Source organism: Poeciliopsis prolifica, unplaced genomic scaffold (assembly GCF_027474105.1).
Source record: "Poeciliopsis prolifica strain line A6 unplaced genomic scaffold, Auburn_PproV2 SCAFFOLD019, whole genome shotgun sequence".
Taxonomy (NCBI): domain Eukaryota; kingdom Metazoa; phylum Chordata; class Actinopteri; order Cyprinodontiformes; family Poeciliidae; genus Poeciliopsis; species Poeciliopsis prolifica.
Window position 1 is genome coordinate 8,296,005 of NW_026562394.1, and position 21,044 is coordinate 8,317,048.

The 21,044-nt window shown below is 40.4% G+C and overlaps 1 protein-coding gene across 3 annotated transcripts in view; it reads right to left on the minus strand.

Moving 5' to 3' along the window:
- srrm3 (serine/arginine repetitive matrix 3) overlaps positions 1-21,044 on the minus strand; it is a 75,311-nt gene that overhangs the window by 12,923 nt on the left and 41,344 nt on the right. For all 3 annotated transcript variants that reach the window (XM_055043409.1, XM_055043408.1, XM_055043410.1), the window contains exons 3-10: positions 16,783-16,884; positions 8,889-8,990; positions 8,406-8,486; positions 8,013-8,081; positions 4,623-4,658; positions 4,386-4,436; positions 3,467-3,574; positions 1,192-1,354 (exon numbers count right to left, since the gene is read on the minus strand). In XM_055043409.1, the coding sequence (XP_054899384.1) occupies positions 1,192-1,354; positions 3,467-3,574; positions 4,386-4,436; positions 4,623-4,658; positions 8,013-8,081; positions 8,406-8,486; positions 8,889-8,990; positions 16,783-16,884 (712 nt within the window). The remainder of the gene's footprint in view (positions 1-1,191; positions 1,355-3,466; positions 3,575-4,385; positions 4,437-4,622; positions 4,659-8,012; positions 8,082-8,405; positions 8,487-8,888; positions 8,991-16,782; positions 16,885-21,044) is intronic.

The window sequence follows — 21,044 nt, forward strand, 5'->3', positions numbered from 1 at the left end:
AAACTTTATCATTTACATGGCAACCAATGTAAGATAAAACAGATATTAAACAGTCACTCGTGGTTAGCTATGCATGTAAAATGTGATATCTGGAGTTACAGCTGGTTGCCTTTCATTAACTCAGCTACACATAGTGCTGAACATCCTCTGATGTTGAACTTTAAGTGTTTAAATGATGGGAAACACAAAGGCATCCGCTTGTTTTGCTAATTGTAGTTAATTAGATCACTGGTTTGTTGCCTGTGATGTTTTAGCCAGATACCAATTCCTACCCCTAAAAATAATAAAATGAATCATTACTTTTATAAGATCAGACTGTATTTAAAAAAAACCATTCTCTATAACCAATAGCCTGACATCTATGGAAAACAGAAGGAAGACCTAAATGAATAGTTTTACTTTTAATGCGTATTAATCACTTTTATCCCAGTCCACAGCTGAAACAATTCATTTACGAGAGGAAAAAAAACTGATGTAAATAAAAACACAAACCATAAAAACAATAAATAGTAAAAATTATTCACTGCATTTTCTGTCCTTTTCGGAAACAGCGTCACATTTTCAGCCATTAAAATATGACACAGCAAATGTTTGACTTGTTTATTTTCCTCCAACATTTTTAAGACAGCAGCTGCTTAATTTACAGATTATGAGTCACCTGTTTATTTAGTACAACTTGTGCATGTTTAAATTTACCATCCAGGGTGTCGTACGCTAGGGGACTGACGAAAAGCACAGGAATCTTCCATCTCTTAGCTCCCTTACTGTGTCACTGGCAGAACACCGACATAGAAACAAACACACACACACAAAAAAAGAAACAACCCAAAAACTACCAAAGAGACAAAAATAAAAAAATAAATAAAAAAACAACATGATGGCAGAGAAGTGAAAGAAACAGAGCCTGAAATAAAGCAGCAGGAGCAGCAAGTTTCACACATAGGGCCTTTGACATGTCAAAAATATTTGAGTTAATAATCTTCAGACCTTGTTTACATCCCAGAGACACCTGAGAAAAGTTCACAACCAAATCTTCCTAATCCTTGCGTCTAGCTGACGAGAGCTGATGTAAACCAACACGGGAGAGCAAGTTAAGAGCTTTGCAGAGACTGTGGCAGAGACCACTGAAGGTGTGGTGGGTGGAGGGTGAGTTGTGGGAGGGGTGGGGTCAAAGTAGAGAAGAGTACATACATCATTCCCTTTCTCGCCCTCGGCGTGTGTGAATCTGGCCGCCTTGCCATTGCGGCTCCGTCGGGTGTGGTCCCCGTTGTGCCACTTGGCGGGATTGTTCGGAGCCAGAGGCGGAGATGCGGCCGACGCCTTCTGTCCGTCTGTCTTGTGCTTGGAGTTCAGTCTGGAAGAGACACAAAAACGCAGACTGGTTTACGAACCGTGAAAACAAAAAATGAACTTTTTCACCACAGGACAATTATAAATAAATTAAAGCATATAAAATATTCGGATGGGGTAAGTCTAGTAGACCCGTTTCGATTAGGGACCAAACTTGCAATATTTGTTACATTTTCAGTTCACTTTCTCTCTGCGTTACGTCAAACAATCCGAACCCTTTGAATGACCAGGTACTCCTTTGCCTATGGCGATGCTGCGCCAAGAACCACGGAAGGAAAGACACAAAAACTTCAGAAGAAGAGACGATCACAACTTCCTTCTTCACAAAATGTCATGACTCAGATTTTAGCCGTTTTATTTTTGCTTTTGTCTTTGACAAAAGACATTTCTTCACTGGTGCCAGACATATGTGATCATTTTGGTTGCATTTACCCAGAATGCCATGGGCTACAGTTTGCTTCCTGCTTTTGGAGCGGTTTCTGGTCCACTTGGCATTCACACATGCAGCAGAGTGCACTTCCACCGAAGTGAGACCTACGTTTTTAGGCAGACCACAATTTGCTTTTTTGGGTCCACATCAGAGTTTAATTGTGCATCAACACCTCCCAAACAAACTGGACTCCAGACGAACAAACTAGAGCTGGATGGTGTGAACGCGCCCTGAGAGCCAAATTTTTAAAATACTTATTTCACAAGGCTGCATAGTGAAGCACAAACTTAACACTCCCAAACTTTGGGAGTGTTAACAAAAATGAATGGGTGGTGCAAAAATACACACTTTCTGAAACAGAACACGCAGAAGGGAACACAACTTGTTCAAGAGAGGCACAAAGATCTAACATGCGCTAATCCCAACAGTGCATTGAACAGAACTCTAATTAACTTTGTACATTTTTCCAAAATGTTGCTCCAGTAAATGTAACTGAGTAAATGCAGCTAGTCATGACAGAGTGGGTTATGGTGCAGCCCAGTTTGCATCAATTCACGTGAAAATAACAGGATGTAATGACGGCCCATGTTTCAAACGAGCAGCACCGAGCATCCAGAGTTTCAAGTGTTCTTGCCAGAGGTGCATGGATTTTGCCACAGTGTAAGATCAATTATCGGGCGGATTTTAAAAGGCTTTTTGTCAAAATCAAAGAAGTGATCTATTTCAGCTTAAAGCTGGACTTGGAGGCGGTGAGAGGGGTCGTTATTGGAAATGAAGGATGGTGAAAATGCCCTCAGAAGAGGATCGTTAGAACAATTTTTCTAATGTTTCTGGAACATCACAGTGGAATTATTTTACCTGAATCATATTTATGTGGCGTTCAGCTCCAGAACTTCTTGTAATCATAATTATGCAGCTTATCAGTGTTAAATTACAGCAGTATTTATAAAGAAGCGGGCATAACTATTGTCCGCACACAGACACTATAAAGATCTTAACTATAAAAGCCTGCTGGTGGACATCAGCTGCAACGCAAGCTTTTAATGCACTTATTGTGCTGCACATTTAAAAGGTTGGAGCTTTTGAGCTGACATTTTAAAACCAGGGAACAAGAAACTCTGAAAACAAATAATAGACGGAGAAAACCCACTCATTGTCAAGCGGTAAAGCTAAAAAAAAAACCTTAACCTTAAACCAGACTCTTTTTTTTGTCAGATAAAGGATAACTCCAATAAACTTCAGTATAAACAGAAAAAAGCAGAGGCAAAACCTAACCTACTGTGTCACTAAGAGCAGAACATATTTGGATGAACTTTTGTGAAGGAAATCAAAGCAAGTAACTATCAGAACCTGAGAAAATGAAGACATTTTTAATTGGAAAACGGTCAAAGAAGAGAGTGAACTACTCCGTCCAACATGGGCTGAGCAACAACGTGACTGACGATGAATGGTTTTTCATCAAGCAGGAATGCGGAGCCAGATATTGCGACCATTCATAGCGCGTTATTAAAAGACGCGTTGAGGAGCCCAATGTGCCTCCCAATCTTTCCCCCGAGGGCTGAGAGTAAACGAGAAAGAGAGAGAGGCACCAGGACAACCGCCCAGTCAGACCAATTTGAGAGACCAATTTGAGAGAGCGAGCGAACGGAGCGTGTGCGCGTGTGTGTGTGTCAAAGAGTCGTCTACCTGGACGGGGATCTGGAGGTGCTCCGGGTGGAGGACAGGGAGACGCTTCGAGAGCTGCAGCAGCTGCCCTGACGCTGCGAGCCCCTGCTGGGGCTCTCACCTGGGGACCTGATGGATGACAGCAGATGGACAAACACACCACACACACACACACACGCACGCATGCGACGGAACATGTATGCATCATGGAGACACACACAACAACGCACACTCAGTCATCCAACTCAGAGCTTCTGAAAATGCTTCAGGCAGAGCTAAACATGTCCAATATAAAGAAATGAATATATACTTTATATTTAAGTTTGAATCTTTAATTATGAGTGGAAAGTGCTGCTATAAATTCATGCATGTCCCTGCAATTACAGCTGTTTACGTCTCCACACATGAAATCTACGCCCATGTTCTCTGCAAAACAGTTATTTTGGTAATTCATTATTATTATTAATAAGATTTTAAAAAATTGGAAAATTCTGCAGATTTGTTATTTAACCACTTTTAATACAATATTAGAAATCCATTGAATAATGCAAATAAACAATTAAATTCCTTTTTAAATAAGTAAAAAATATATATATATCACCTACAACACAATGCTATAGCATTCCTTGTGAATTTGAATCAGGTAATGGTAAAACTATGCCAGTACTAATTCTGGGTGGAACACATTTACAGACAAAAGTGTTTTCATCTTAAATACAAAATGTGTAAATATATGTAAACATATTTTTGGCTGAATCTTGCTAAAAATGTCGCTTTTTTCAGAAAGTTGTCTTTTTTTGAGTCTGAATTCTCCAGTTGACGATTAATAGATGATTAAATTAGTCATCAGTCACTCTGCTTCAGTGTTCATTTGTGTGCGACGTTATGACAAGCAGGAGAAAACAAGGTGCTCAGTGAGTAAAGTCCCTGTGTGGCTCACCTCTTTTTTTGTTTGTTCTTATCTTTGTGCTTGTTCTTCTGGCTCCCTGACCTGAAACAAAAGCCAGACAGAAGGAAATGATGCCGTGTAGATTAAAAACAATATATCACTTCCCTTTCATTACCATGTAAACAAATGGTAATTAACGAGAGCAATGCCATCAGAAGAAGACTGCACTGATGAATGCTAATGCAGCAGACTGACGAGTTGGCCAGGTGTTTTGTGTTTTTACTGTACCTGTATCTTCTCTTTTTCCTGGAGTCAGATGCTGACCTGTGAAAACAAAATGATTATGTTAGATTCCAATAATGGCAAAATGTGACACAGGTTCCAGGTGGTCCAGGGGATTACTATCCCGTCTTTTGGAGTCGGTTCCAGGATAAAAGTTAAAGTTAGACGTTGAAAGATGGTTATCAAACTGTAGCGACTCGAAAGAGCGTTTTTAATTTCTAAATGTTTTGCAAACCAAAAAAAAAAATCAAAAAAGTTTGGCGTGCATTTATATCCAGCCACTTCTAATGTAATACATTTCAAATTCTTATGACTTGAAGTTCAGCAGGTGGTGACGGTTGTGGGCAGGAAGGATCTTCTGTAGCAGCCTGTAAAACAGCGGCTTTGAAGAAGCCTCTGACTGGAGACACTCAGTTTTCATAAGACAATCTCATGATGGTCATCGTTTTCTTTTGTAGACAGACAATTTCTGATTGTAGACATGCTTAGCTATTAGACTGTTATAGACAGTGAGAAAAAGATTTTAATTTGAACAAACACTGAAAAGCTTAATGCATATGAAAGCAAATATATATCCACTTGGACGTCTGAATGTCTAAACTCCTGTGTTGAATGTTTATTTAGGAAGGAAATTCTTTTATTACGGAGTATTTTCCTTGCAAACTGGGACAGAAACCCATCCAGGTGTTTGGTGCGTTTAGTCTCAGATGTTCTTTTCACACCACAGCTGCTGCGGCTCATTTCTTCACATTTCAGTCACAGTCGGGTGTGAACTGTTCAAACAAAGCCAAGGCTCACCGTCCTTCTGTCCTCAGCATTAAGACTGACACGCCACCCTCGCATCAGTACCACCTTCATTGCAGTTACCATGGTGATTAGTCGGGCGGGTCCCGTTTAGTATCGCTCGGCTCACCTCCAGCATGCGGCATAAAGAGTGTTGACTCGCTGAAAGGGCAGTAATAAAGCTGTCATAGTAACATATGTGGCTGGTATGAAACTCTGAGGACCGGACCGGCTTTTCCTCGTTGAAAGAAATCAGTTTCTTCCTCAGACTCTCTGCTGAAACACTGAACAGTGTGAGAGTGAAGCTGTTGCTCATAGAGGTAAGAAAACAGCAGGTCAGGACTCTGAGGTCCTCTCCTCAGGTATATCTGATAGCCTCAAAACAGGAAGCCTGATGGTGGGAGTGGGAGGGCGAGACAAGGCATGTTGCTCTGGCTCCATTTGTTCGATACATTATTCATACATCAACATCACCTGCAATGCAGAGCATCCTTGGAGCGAGGACGAAAGAGAGGAGAGAGAATGAGGACAACGGCGGGGACGGGGGGCATTGGGGGAAGGGGCGTATGGATGGATGAGAGGTGGGAAAGCGCAGCGGAGCAGCTCGGCAATTTATAGAAAGGCTCATTTTTCTTGTGTTGTGCACACCCCCGTGCAGGCTGGGTTATTAGAGCAACACATTTAGCCCCACTGCCCCCCCTGAGTCAGGCGGGGAATGAAGCTGGGTGGAGGAGGCCTCTCTACAATTGCTTATTGCTGTTTCCATGTCCCAAGGCATTGCACAAGTTGCTCTTGATGAGCTCTGGCTCTTCTTCAGTTCCTTCTTTCCCTCGGTCTCCGTCTCTTAATGTCTTCACGAACGCCTCCCCTATTCTTCTTCCTCCCAGCCTCCTACCTTTGATCCCATTTTTCCACATTTGTCTCCCTACTTCAAGCTACCGTCTTTCAGCAAGTCAAATTTAAGACTCTTCAAGAGCTTTTTAACGCCACAGTTGGGGGATTTTGCTGTATTACAATTTAGCCAAGCAAAATTGTGAAATTTCTGGGGTGTGTCTGTGCCATCCACGTTGTTGTCATTCTCGTGTGTTTGGTTTCACTTGTCGAGTTCATCAACCATGATGGAAACAAAAGAGCAAACTATGCAGCTAGGGTTTATTAGTAGCTAGCGCACATCTGGGCGAAGCTCAAATGTTTGCCTGAAGTCCTGTGAGAAAAAAACCCCCAACAAAAAACAACTTAAACGGAATAAAATAGTTCTCTCAGGAAAAAATTCAAGACATTTAAGGCTAACTTGCATTTTGTAATGAATTGAACAGTTTTTGAAGCCATGAGTTCAAGACGTTTGAAGATTTTAAGGATGAGTGGACACCCTGTTTTACAAGCTGTCTCCGGTTCACTCTGTGAGAGAGCAGCACTTTCAGCAGGTAACAGGAAGGCTGTATAAACTACAGCAAAGGTTTCAATCATTGTCTGTTATGGAACGTGTTGGATTTGGAAATATTTCCAAAATTGGGGGGATTAATGGACATTTTGGGAGTTAAGGTGAAGATGCACATTCTGTAATTTTACATACATCTCATAGTATATAAGAAGGACCCAAATTCAGCAGTGGCTGATCAAATTATTACTAAAATGTAGATCAGAAATCATTGTGGTTTTAATATTTCATTTGGTCTTTTATGTTCCCTCTCCCTCTCTCCTCTTTTTTGTATTACTGATTATTCTAACATGGAAACAGCTGCCTGTGTTTTAAACCAAACCTTTTTTTCCTTAGTGCTTTTTTTTTGTCTATTTAGTTTCTCTGTCTTACTCCCTTCCTCTCTCTCGCCTTCCTCAGTAATAATTGATAACAGCTGCACACTGATCCAAAATACATGAAAGATGGAAGAGCAAAGTAAAAAGAAGAGAGAATTATTTAGATGCGTCTCTGTGAGAATAATTTAGGTTTCTGAAACTACATTTCTGCAGCTCACGTCGTTGTAGGGGTAAAACTGTGGTGCAGCCTGGAGTCTGTTCTCTGAAATCCCTTTGTGTGTGTTCCTGTTTTTTGAATGTAATTGGTGTCAATTGTACATGGAGTGATTGCTCGTCGTCTTCAGGCAACATTTTCCTTCCTCTTCTTCCGCGTAAGCATCTGTTGTTTTCTGTCGAATAAATTTTATTTCTAAGTACTTTCGATGACGGTTTCCTTTCATGCGTTATGTTCCGTGAGCCAAACCGTAACAAATTTGTTGCCAGAGACGGGCATAACTCTGAATGTGCGACGCCTCGGTGTGTATCCCGGATGAGTCTCTAATTTGTCAGAGCTTGGCTCCGACAATCATAACAAATGAGAGAAAAAAAAACCTGGGATTGTTTTACAAAATGACATTCACTTATCAAAAGCCATTGGGAACCCCAAAACAATATATTAAAAAATAGAAACTTATTCTTCCCAAGTGGGGAGAAGAGGCATAACCCGGAGGAAGGAGTCCCTGAAGTATCCGGTTCTGACCAACACCAGCAACTCAAACACAAGCTTCAGGGAAAAAAGACATGCAGCTGTGCTGCTTTGTGAATTCAGGCTTTCTTGTTTGTTTGAGTTATGACTGATGACACCTTGTACACACTCACCTGTCTCGCTTGTGCTTCTTCCCACTCTTCTTCTTCTTCTCTCTGCGAGTGGGCGAGGAGCTGCCAAACCTGTTGATGAAGAGAAGGTGAGGGAGGCAGGTATGACACCGGAGTCTTGGGCTGCTGATGAATTCTTCTTTCCTCTCTTTTCTTTTTGGCTGACATTGTCAAAAAATAAAAAAAAGGGGAGATATGCGCATACTCCTCCCATCGCTCCCTACCTCCACGGTTATGGTATCGAATGACTCATTTGCAATATTCACAGAGAAACGATTAGAATTTTATTCCACAAAACCATAGAGAGTAATTGCACCATGAGTAATTATCCTATCAGCAAGCCTGGAAAAGAAAAAGGAAGAGGAAGCATATTTAGGAAGGGCTGTTTCTGCTCACCGACTCCTTCGACGGCCAGACTTCTTCTTCTTCCTTTTCTTTGGCCGGGGGGATGGAGAGCTGGTTGATTTCCTTTTCATTCTGAATTGGCCGGAGAACGGGAGAAAAAAACGAAAGGAGACAGAGTCAGGCGGTGCAAAAGCATTTACTAGTGATTGTTATTATAACAGTTTTCAGTATTAGATTATAGTTATTTGGTGTTGTTTTGGCGCCTAGGCAATGACATAACGAATGTAAATTTTTCCCATTTCCTCAGTCCATTCAGCCAAATTGCAATAACAATGCATTACATCTCTGCAATGAAAGCAAATTGCTTATAAGAAAATGAACTAGTTATTTTCTGAGTGCAGGCTGATAGCAGCAACATTTGCAGGGTTACTCTGCATGGATGTTTCTGCTGGGTTTTCCATTTTATTTTCTCCAAAGAAATTCTCAGAAATCTTTTGCAGGACCATTTTAATTCCTATCCCCCCTTCAGCCCACCTGTCATCACTGTGGTAGGCCTGCTCATAGTCTCCGTCTTCGTAGCCGACTGCGTCTGGGTCGTCTTCGTACTCGTCGGGCTGATAATGGAAGTGGTTCACCCTGGAAGAACAGCAGTCAAGGATCACCAAACAAAGTGAGCTTTCCAAAAACCGTCTCACTCCTTCAAACTGACGCTGACTTTTCACGGCAAGCTAATTTTACTCATGACTCACATGTTTGTCAGCGGAGAGCAGACTGAACGATGAAGGAAAGTGCAGCAACATGCAAACTGTGACAATCCTCCCAGAAACCAACGCAATATTAGCAGGCGGAGTACACGATATTTATCATAACGAATTGCTCACTGCTTACGCTATTTAAAGTCTAGAGAAGTTAACTAGGGGTCAGGTGATACCAGCAGCCTCATAGTGTGTATGGTTGCTGCCTCAGACTTTTAACACTTAGGATAAAAACACATGGAAAGACATTTCCAGCTATTTACTAATACCACAATCATGCAAATTGAACTTTATCCTAATTTATTCAATAGTTTATTTTAAGTTTGTTCCCATTCATACCCTTATTTCATTGTCTTTATGTGTGATGGAGAACAAAGACTGCACTGGAATCATGATCTGACATGAATTTGTTATAAAAGTATTACTGATTAAGCTTTAAAAGTTATGAAGCTTTATGTTATTAAAGCTAAAGTTTAATCAGTAATTCTTTTATAACAAACTTATGTCAGATCATGACACGTTGTCATAATAAAGACATTTTGAATAATGCCAACTTTGTATTAAAAGTGTCATGATTTATCGAACGACACTTTATGACAACAGTCATAAATATGCATGAAGACTCACTCCTGAGTCTTCATGCAGGTGTTGCGTCACGTTTATGACGGCGTCATGACCGTCTTATTCACAACCCGTCAGATAACGTGTTACCTAACGTATTAATTTAAATTTGATTTCTTTCACTGTGGATGAAGTTTTGTTAGGACGATTCTAATTTCCCCGGACCTCACACCTGAGAACAGCGCTTTCCAATTTATGGCTCAGCTTGTGGAATTAAAATGTTCCAACTCTTCTGACAAACTACATTGTATTTTCTGACGTTTGGCTGCAAACTCCGTCCTAATCCTTCCTGCCTCAATAGCCCCGTTTTCCCTTTAGTGCCCCGGTGTAATTGACCCAACCTGACCTTACCGTGTCAATGCAGTCGTAAAAAAGAAAAAGGAGAAAACACTCACCCATCTCTTTGACACTGTCTTGTCCCATTGTAATAAAAAAAAAAATCATAATTGACTTTTTTGTGTTATGGATATGTGTTCAGTGGCTGGATGTGTGCAGGTTGTCTAGATCAGAGGGATGAGGACACAACCATCACCTTGATGAATCGCCGTGCCACCCCAGAGAATAAAACAAGAGTGGAGTAATGAAGAGAAGAAGCTGAAGCGACACACTGCAACAATTTAATAAAGCAAAGGATAGCAACTCCTAAGTGACAACCTCAAACGCACATGTGAGCTCTAAAAGACAAACCTCTACATCAGATCTGAATGGAAAGCAAAGAAGAAATCTAGATAATATGTGATGTTAGATATCTAGAGGGGGAAAGCAGAGCGGTTTGTTAGGAAGACACGAGGCAGCAGAGACCTTAATTGGCTGAGCACGGATGGGCCCAGCAGGGATGCTGTGAATCAGCTAAAAAAACCACTTATTTTACCACGACAGTCCGGCTCAAATCTCACTAATGGGAAATGAGAACGAAACCTCCAGAGTGAGTCAGACGGCAGAGAGACGCAACCAGCTGTAGGAAATATGGATGTTTCACAATTTATGTGATTGAGTTTAAATGAATGTCGATTTAAAGCTGGGGTATGTAAGTTTTATGAAAAAACAAACATGTTTTGACATACTTGTTAAAAGCGTCACTGTGTTGTGACACTTTAATAGGAGATTCTGTGAAAAAAATCATCCTTCTCTACATCCTCCCTGAGCTATTATTGTCATCTGAAGAAATGTCCCACTCCCAGCCCGAAACATCCAATCAGAGCCAGAGGAAAGGTCTCAGTGCTGACAATCAAGCTTATGTATGCGCTGGTAAAAAAACACTAATGGTGGAGAAATTACTTATCATTTCAGGAACACTGTTCATCACATGCTAACTAGCGAGAGTATTCATGACAATCTCTGTTGGGGTGAGCAAGCTGTAGCATGGCAGAGAGAAAAGGGGCAGTCTGAGCGGTGTGTGAACAAGCTTGATTGACAACACTAAAACCCTCCTCCAGGCTCTGATTGGCTGTTTCTGATCGAGTGGTTAGTTAGCAGTGAGAGAACTGGGAGAACACAGACAAAGTTGTTTTCTTTTTTCAAAAAAATTATGGCATAGAGAATTTAATGTCATGTTAGAAAAAAAACATTTGAGATTAACTGAGGTTTAAAGCATGGAGCATCGCACTGAGACATAACGGTCAGGAAATGGCGAAACTGCAGTTGTAAAAGGATTGACATGGACAGAAACAAAAATCAGGTAAGACTTGGAGTTTAAACAATCCTCAGCTGGCACTAAGGGGTCCAAAGTGTTCAATAAATATCACCAATCCTCCATCTGAGCCATCTATACCAGGCAGGAAGAGTCAGTGACTCCATATTTCTAAATTTTGACCTCACCATCTGAATATCACAGCGGAAATAGACTCAGTGTTTCCCACTGTGGACATCTGAGCTACTTTTCCCATTCGATCATCTCAAACAAGTCTGCCAATTCTCCTCCGACCTCTGACAGCCGCGAGACATTTTTATTCACAGAACTGCTTCTCACTGGATATTTTCTCTTTTCCAAGCATCCTCTGCAGTCCTGAGAGCAGGCTGTAGGTGAAACTCCCAGCAGATCAGCAGTTTCTGAAACACTCAGATCAGCCTGTCTGGCACCTTCACGTTCACAGTCGGTTGCTTCTTTCTCATTCTGATGCCCGATTTGAACTCCACCTTAATGCCTTCGGTTGCTGCCAAGTAATTTGCTGATTCGCAACTCGAGATTGAATCACTGAGCATGTTATATTGACAGGCGGGTGTCTGTTTCCAGCGGAGCGGATATGCAGGGGGAAGTGCGTCAACAATGATCGTCCTGAGTGAAACGTATGCAGAGACCAGAGCATGTCGAGTTCTTCCTTCCCTTAACTACAGAGTAGAAAGGTAAAGGAACAGTAAAAATCAATAGACCAATGTTCATTGAAACTGCCGTATTGTTTTTGAGTTGCACGTCTCTTTAATTTTATTTTATTTTTTACCAGATCATTACTCTGATTAGAAATGCTTTACACGGTTTGTTTGCGGAAAAGATTTTACACGAGAGATTTGTTAATGGAGCAGCTCTCCTTTGTTTTCTTTTAAAAAGTGGTAACCGACTTTGGGCTCTACTGGACCCGTCCTTAACACCATCCTCCATGACCAGCTAATCTGGATTTATACTAAATTCAGGATTCGTACACTTTTCCCACGGTAAAATCCAAGCACTTTTCAAGATACGCTTTTGAGATAAAAACAAAACAAGTCAATTAAGAAAGAGAAACTCAATTTACTGCTTTATGTCATAGAATGTAAATAAAATCATCTAGTCTTGGGACAAGGGAAGCTAAAATATGACAAATTTTATGTTTTGACATGAGGACAAAACACTAACTGAATAAAAAAAAGTTTAAAAAATCTCGTTTTCAGCAACTTTGTTTAACATATAAAATATAAGCAACACTTAATTTCAGTTGCATAGATTAATAAGTATTCATTACTTCAGTAAATATTCATCAACACAATCCAAGCAAATCATGTGAGGTAAAGGATTTTCCTGCTCAGACTAAATGCTTAAACATGATATACAAAGTTAGTTAAAACAAACAAACAAAAAAAGAATCTCTAAAAATATTTGTACTAAATTTTCTGGCTTTTACCAAATGGAAATAATGTTGGGAATTCTAACGGACCTAAAACGAGAAATGTTCAGTGTGAGTTAACTTCAGGCACCGATAAAAATAAATAAATTAATGTTTTAACTAGGTGTATCAGAATATCTGGTTTCAACTGTAAATAATGTTCTCCAAATGTATGCTTCAACCAAACATTGGGTGCACTTTACGACAAAATATCAAGCACCTGCCAGAAATCAAACACTTTCCAACCCTTAGAAATTGAAATGCAAGCATTTTCAGTAAATTAGGATGGTAAGAGAGTATTTTTTTTTCACTGCATGTAGGATATTAACTTTTGAAAAGTTAATATCCTAACTTTTCAAAAGTTAGGAAGTCTTATGTCTTTACGCATAAGACTGTAAACACAGTCTTATGCGTCAGTCTTTACTTGACGCATAAGACTGACATACTGTCATGAACATGACATGAACACGAAGGAGTCTTTATCAATGTTTATGACTGTCATGAAGTGTCATTCAGTAAATATTGACACTTTTAATGTAAATTTGCTTTAAAAGTTGCGTTAAAAGTCCCAACTTGCGTGATTTTGTAAATAATGACACTGAAATTCAAAGTTGTCACTTTTATTGGACTTTCAATGCAACTTTTAGAGCAGCTTTGTATGAAAAGTGTCATTATTTACCAAATGTTCATGACAGATGTTATGTCATGCTGGTGACAGTGTCATGTCAGTATTATGCACACCCCGTCAAAATAAAGTGTTACCAAATGTTTCAACAGAACCTATTTTAAAAAGCTTAAAGTACCTGTTCAAGGACATGTCAGATAAAGTATGGACTATATATGGTCTGTCTCTCTGTCCAGGCAAGAATGAGCTCTAAAAGGCACTATTTGCAGCAAGATGGATTAATATCCACAATATGTCATTGTGTCCTTCTACAAACTGAAATAAGCCGCCTGTGTGGCTTCCCGCTTTAAGCCAGGGAGGCAGCACTGAAACACACTGCCAAAAAAAGCAATTAACAACATTTTAAACTATCTAGTGCCCCCTGTGTTCAGTCATTAGTGATGACTCAACTAATTCCCCACCCTGTTCTTAATCTCCTAATTGGTGCCAGGCTCCAATATGCGAGAGACATCTGTCTAGCCAGACAGCCGCCCTGTTAGGCAGATGAACGAGTGTCCTCCACGCTCAGTGCTGCGGTGGAGAGGCGAGAGGTTTCCCACTTCAGCCTTTGTCCCCGGGACCTGGCAGTGATGGACTGTGACCGGGGCCCTGCTCCGGGCTGCAGCACAAAGTGGCGCAGCTCATTCATGTCCGCGCTCAGACAGCCGCTCGGCCGCTGAGGGATCAGTCCTGTTCTCGTTGCTGCCCAGAATTATAGTGTGTTATTTTGCAGTGGAAGTTGGATTCATTGTTCCTCAACATTTGAGCGGTGCTACATCTTGTTCCCGTGGTTTGAAGCTCATGTGTTTCACTACATCTGAAATACTGCGCTAGGTTAGCTAGCAGGGACTATGCAAAACAGCTGAACTGTCGAGTCAGATCTATTGTGCCATGTTTCTGTTCTCCAATAAGTCTGGTCTCTCTCTAGTACTTCATCCGACAGTTGGGCTTTCTGCAAAGCCAGTGCTGGGTCAACTTCTACATTAATCCTACACAGATTTCATGCGTAACTCGGAGTTACTCAACGACATTCGTTCTCTCGCTTCCCGTCCAGTCTTCAGAAAAATCAATGCAGACAGTAGTAAGTATGAACATCTATCCCTACTGCAAGCTTTTTATGAGCTGCTGTGTAACAGTAGCAAACTACTCTGCAGGGCCCTTGCCTCCTCCCAGTTGGACAAGTCACTGAAAAAAGTTATGGGCTCAACATGACTGCTACTACTGAGCAGAAGTAGACTCAAAGCAAGAGTATATTCAGTGGTAAGGTTGTCAGGATTTGTTATTTGTGAAGTTTGCATACAAATATTTCAATGTAGGGTGTTATTATTTTTCTGTATGAACTAAATTATCGGCCATCTGGGAATTTCTAAGGGTCATGGTGAAACAAACTGGTGCTGGCTGTGCAAAGAAACCTTGTGGCACGAGATCTTGGAACATTAAAACGCTGCAATGTCTTTTGTTTATGTGAAATCTGTCAGCATGTTGCTTCCTCTGGTGAGGTTGGTTTTAGTGATGGCGGTGACATGTTACATCTGTCACTTGAAGCATTTATTTTGAAGCAAAAAATGAAGTGGTTCTCAACTAATAAGACAAGATTGACTGATAAAAAGCAGATTTTTTTAAAAAATACTATTGTCTCTACTTCAAAATCTGCTTTTTGAAGTTTAAACTTAAATTTCTTTGACAGCGAACAAACTCTTTAAACACAGTTTTGAGATTTATGAAACATTTACTTTCTTTAGGGAAACATAACAATGCCTTTTTGGCTTTAGGGTCATCTTAGAGATTGGCATAAAATTATCTGAACACTCCTGGACTTGAATATTCTGTGCTGATAAATTCTTTGGAACCCTATTAGTGATTTGCAGAGTCTTTAAGCTGATTTTGTATTGGCTCATCTCATGAGAGTGAGAAAGTGAGCCAAGCATTTTCTTAAGAACATTTTCTTATGGGTTCTAAGCTTGTTTGCAGATGAGCCATTTCTGGATGTGGCCACCGACAACTCATCATCAACTCATCTAATTGGCAGAATGCCACATACTTTTGTCAGTCTTTGACTTTTGCTTTGGCTGGGCCATAAATGTCAATATATTCACCGTTGTGTAACTTTGCATGCAGCATGAGCCGCTCCATCAGCAGTGCTCCACATCTCAACATCTTCTAGGTAAATGTCAGACACCAGATGAGGTGCAAAGGAGGGAGGAATCATTAGCCGTGTCTGAGAGACAGGAGGCATGAACTTCATTAGCAGTCATAAGGTCACAAACAGTAGGTCAGGTCGACTCCACTCCGCCGCCTCTGAATGTGTGATGGACTGGCTCAGAAGGCCACCATGCCTACGCCCCTGCTGTTCCCATTGCTCATGATTCAGACATGCATTTCCTTCGGTAAGTCCATACGACGCACACACTATGACTGTCTTCATCTAAAATCCTTTTCTCCAGATGAGACCAGCTCCCTCTCAGCCTTCTGCGCAAAGCTTGAGGTCTAAAACATGAAAATTAAATTAACTTTACCATTTTTAATAAGATGTGTTCAAATATCCAATCAGGGACTTCTACCAGAAGCTTGCTAATCGATATAAAAAAGTGCCTGCTGGCTCATTAACTTACTAGCGATACAAGAGGTTTAAATCAGTTGATATTGATTATTAGACAGGTTGATTGTTTTGATTATCTGAAGTACTGTGAAACTGTCGGTGGGATCTTTCCTGTTTTATCAAGAGTATTCACTCCACAGCATTGTTTTTTTTAAGCATTTATGAGGCACAGTGGAGAAACCTGAAACTGCTGCTGCGCATTTTTCTCAACTTGCTGTTGCTAGGTAACCAAAGAGCGAGTGAGTTGATGCCACCATCCATATTTAGCTCATCATGAGACGCTGAGCAGCTAAAGCCTTTCCTCTGCCTACATCCCCCAGAATGCTGTGAGGCTCTGGATTGGAGTTCAGTGAAATTATTCAACTGATATTTTCTACTAGAATAAGATAATCAGTTCAGGTCAAATAAAGATTCATGCCATACAATTCTTTCACACTGAATAAAAATGACTCAAATGTATCATTAAAAGGCCAAATATGACATTCATATCCACAATCAGTGTAAAAAATGTCTAACTATAAAGAGGGGTAAAAGAAACTGAACTAAGATTTTGACACGCTGACGTTCCCTCTGATTAAATAACACGTCTAAATTTGCAGATTTTTCTGTGCTTATTCTTTTGTAATGTTTTCACAAGGAAAATGTGCAACTGATAAAGGAAAAGAAATAAAAAGACACATTTTCAGAATGAGCCAGATGTAATGTAACTTACACGGGTTGTGTGTGAGGGCCCTCTCTGGTGATAACACCCTCCTTGTCCATCAGCATTTGTCTGAATGTGCTCACTTTCTGCTGGATCTCCACCTCAGTGTACCTAAAGGCATGAAAAACAGAAGTTGGAAAAAAAAAACATATTTATCTGTTAGCTACAGTTTTCAATGATGAGCTCATAAAAAACGACTTTTACTAAAAGTAAACGACAGCAGCTCAAGCGTCAGGAAATATTGTCCAACGTATTTGCCAGATGCTTCCCTGGTAGCCGTCACATCTCCTGCTGCCACACAGATTTCTGTTTCGATGGACCAAAAACTGAGTTCTGGTAAATAATGTTGATGAGTCACTGCTGTCCGCTTCTGTCCCTGGCCTGCACAGCGTGTCATGTTTCATTCTGAGAGGACTTCTCCACAATTCACACAGAATAATGAAAACCACTGCAGACGAACGCAAGAAGATTTTTATCTATCGTCTCAAAAATGTAAGGTGAGTTGTGGGTGCCATGGAATTCAAAAATGCTTATTTATATTGCAGTTCCATTGAGTAAAAGGAATAAGAAAAAAAAATAGTTGTTGCTAAATACAATCCATCTATGCAACCTTAGGCTACATTTTTATTTTCTAAGACTATGTGTGTTTTATCACAGCAGCCTGCTCAGAGCTTATAAGATTAAATCGTCAACAGGACCATAAATCAGCTTAATGTGTTGCATTTATTCTTCTCCCTAAAAAGTTCTAGATAATCAAGCATCATCAGTGTGTGTTAAACACTTATTTGCCCAAAAGTACACTCAAACCTTTGGGCAAATGAAAGTTTAATTTGGGCATATGAGATAAAATTGGCTATAGCCAATTTCAATATGGCTATTGACATTTCTAAAATTTTCAACAGCCATGTACAATCACTGAGAACCGATTCTTCAAGCTATTTTTTGTTTTTAGAAAAGCTTGAAAGAAGCACATTGATCCTATGTCTTCAGCACACATGACATTATGCACCAAGATTATACATCTTTTTTTAGGGGTCCATGTAATAGGAAAAGTATAAATCAACTCGGTCATCCTGGGAGCTGTGAAGTTTGAAGTAGGCTCATGAATGATTCAGCTGTAAGCTGTGTGAGCTGAACTTTGAAGTCGTGCTGAAAGAGTTGCACATCATTGCCTTGCGCAGGTATTGGATTTGTGTTTGTCCTGTTCTCTGGTTGAAGCAGACAGGATTCTGGTTCCTTTAGATGCCTGTTGCGTTGGATGGCAGTTCGCCTCTGAACAGTTCGTTCAGGCCAGGACACGCCGCTGCCATCAAGCAGAGATCCAAGGAAACCTTTTTTTTCCCCCTCCCAATTTAAAATTTTAAAGATAATCTGCATGATGTCCAGATGTAAATGTCAAAAGTATTCATACCCCCAGGACTTCTTCTTATTGTGTCACTTAAAAACTCTCTTGTAACATTAATTTTGGAAATAGACCAACATAAAGTAGCATTTGATTGAGAAGTAGAAGGAAGTGGATAGATTTATTTTTTTTATGCCAAATTATTTTTTAAAAAGTGTGACATCTCTTTTATTCAGTTCACCTCCATCCTTGACTTTTTTTTACTTTTGTTGTAATTACACCCACAAGGTTTTGGAGCACGCCTCCACTAGCTTTGCACATCAAGAGACTGAACTCTTGTCTCTTTAATATTTCCTTTTCTTAATAGCTCGATTTTCAAGTCTTGCCACAGATTGTAAATGGCTTTCGGTCTCACTGCAAAAACACAAAATCCTACAGAGTATTTGTGGTCTAGTTTCTAGTGCAAGTAAACTAACTAACTTACAAGAAACCTTTCAACAAGATACAGGAGTTTGTTTTAAGAAAATAATTCCTTATTTTTTTATTCTAGAAAGTACTAGTTCTACTGGCAGATTATTTTACTTATAACATGACAGTTTTCCAATGTTATAAATGAAATAATCTCCAAGCTTACCTAGTATGTTTTCATCAAGATTAAGTAATCACTGACTTAAAATAGGATCCTACTTCTTGGTGAAAAGTTACTTATCAGTTAGCTTTGCCTTATTTCCAGTAGCACTAGACACTGGACCAAAGCCAAGCACCGTGTTTTTACAGGGCTGCATTTTGACTCGGCCATTTTAACACATGAAGAATCCCTCAAATGTCAAATCTGTGACACCTTTCAGCCTCCATCCATCTTCACATCGACTCATCAACCTCCCTGTCACTGAGTCACGGCCACTGTCAGTTCTTAACCAGACATTGGGTTTTACATACATTTCATAATACTACATAATCCTAACAAAACTCATTGGAGACTGGGATTTTAACTAGTTAACATTTTTGCACAGGAAAGATGTGCTAAAGTGCGATAAGTATAATACATCGGAAAGGATTTTACAGATATATTGGGGGCATCAGAAATAGCCGAGAGATATTTCAGCCGAGGGGAAGCGGGACGCTGTGACGGCTCCTTCCAGTCCAGCTGTGTAACAATCTCTCAGCTCAGCAGCTGTCGGCTCAGCACAACAAGAGGACCCAGACCAACACTTTATATTCATGGCTTTCTGTTCACAGTGCAGCAGCCATCACCATACATTAGCTGAAGCTCTGCAGCAGTCGCCCTGCTCCGTCAGATGTTTCTCTGTGGATCGAAGAAGGATACACAATGCTGAATATTCAACTCATTGGTTCTGGCCAAACACTTAACATGCGTGTGAGATTTCTGCCGTTACGTCGACAGACTAAGCATTTGCGACGAGCACCGTTGGCAACAGCCCATCAGCAGCGAAGATAAGAGTTTGTGGAGTTTGTTGACATGCAGTCAACAGAATCCGTTTCCTCTTATCCTCCTCTCTCCTGCTCAAGTGCTTCTAAACAATGGCGTTCAGCAAACGTGGGTTGTGTGCAACAAACAGAAAGTTGATGCATTTACGCTAGCAAAACCTACCGGATTTAAACGGAGGACCCAACAGCTGAAAGCATTTAAATATATCCATTGTATAAAAAGAGAAATACAAATTTCTCTCTGACTGTCGGACATTTAATTAGACTCCTGTTCTAACTCAGGAGGGGCAGAATTGGGTAATAGCTAGTTACGTTTATTTGACTGATTTCTGAATGGTGTTTCACAACAAAATGCCATGTTGATATCCTGGTTCAACCTTGGATATGAACATGACTATCATGCCATCATACTGTTCAGAAAGGAAACGGTTTTAGTGGCTTAGAGACAAACATGCCTCGATGCAAAATGCTTGGGAGCAAGAGCGAACGTTAACATTCATCACAAAGTGGCTCAAAGTCAACGAAGTCAATGTTTTGGAGTGGGTGTCCATCCTAAAGGCCTGATCTAATACCATAGAGAATTGATGGAGTATGTGATCAAGTCGGCCTGCAAAACTGATTCAGATTCACCGTTTCTGTCTGAACTAATATGAGAAGCTTGTGGAACGATACCTAAAATGTTCGACCCATATCATATCGTTTAAATGGAGAAAAATAGATTATATGTCTGTCTATACACGGTTTTCAAACATCTACATTCCCCTGTATTGGCCGGCAGGATCCTGAGCCAAGTATCTTGGGAGTATTTCAATTGAAGTTAAGGCAGAAATACACATTGAGCTCTAAATTAACTTGAGTGAATGGCCACATATGGATGTTTGTCAGATGCTATTAGGATATGCTCCCTGAATCAACACATCTCTCCAGTGCATGTTTAATTAGCACTTCTTTTAGCAATAAAGGTATCCGCTTCCCCCCAAATGTGCCATCTGTTCTACTCTGAAAATGAGCGATCGTTCCCAACAAAATCATATACTGTGAATCTGTAAAATATCTAACTGCTCGTGTCACCTGTGTATTTTTAAAAATGTGCAAGTACCTCAAAGGAATTTAGTAATTTTACAGAGGCCAAATAAACGATTCGTGTCTCCAGGAATTTGGAAGGACATTGATCTGAGAGAGGTCTTCTGTGCCTCTGTAGCCATGAAGAATTACCGCGATTAAAGAACTTGATTAGTGTAATTAGACATCTTAGAGCGCCCACAGATTTCCCCCATTAACTCCCAATCCAGAAAAATGAATAGTTGAGGCCTCCAGACCGTTCTTATGATAATAAGCATCGATTCGAGGAGTGTGGGGCACGCTTGTGCTCATCCAAACTGCCAGTGCCTGTCTGCGATTGAAGTCTGATAAGCTATTCTCTGCAAGCTGTCCCCAGACGTAGCTGTGCACCTGTGAGATTCTGAAAGCATCAGCTGTA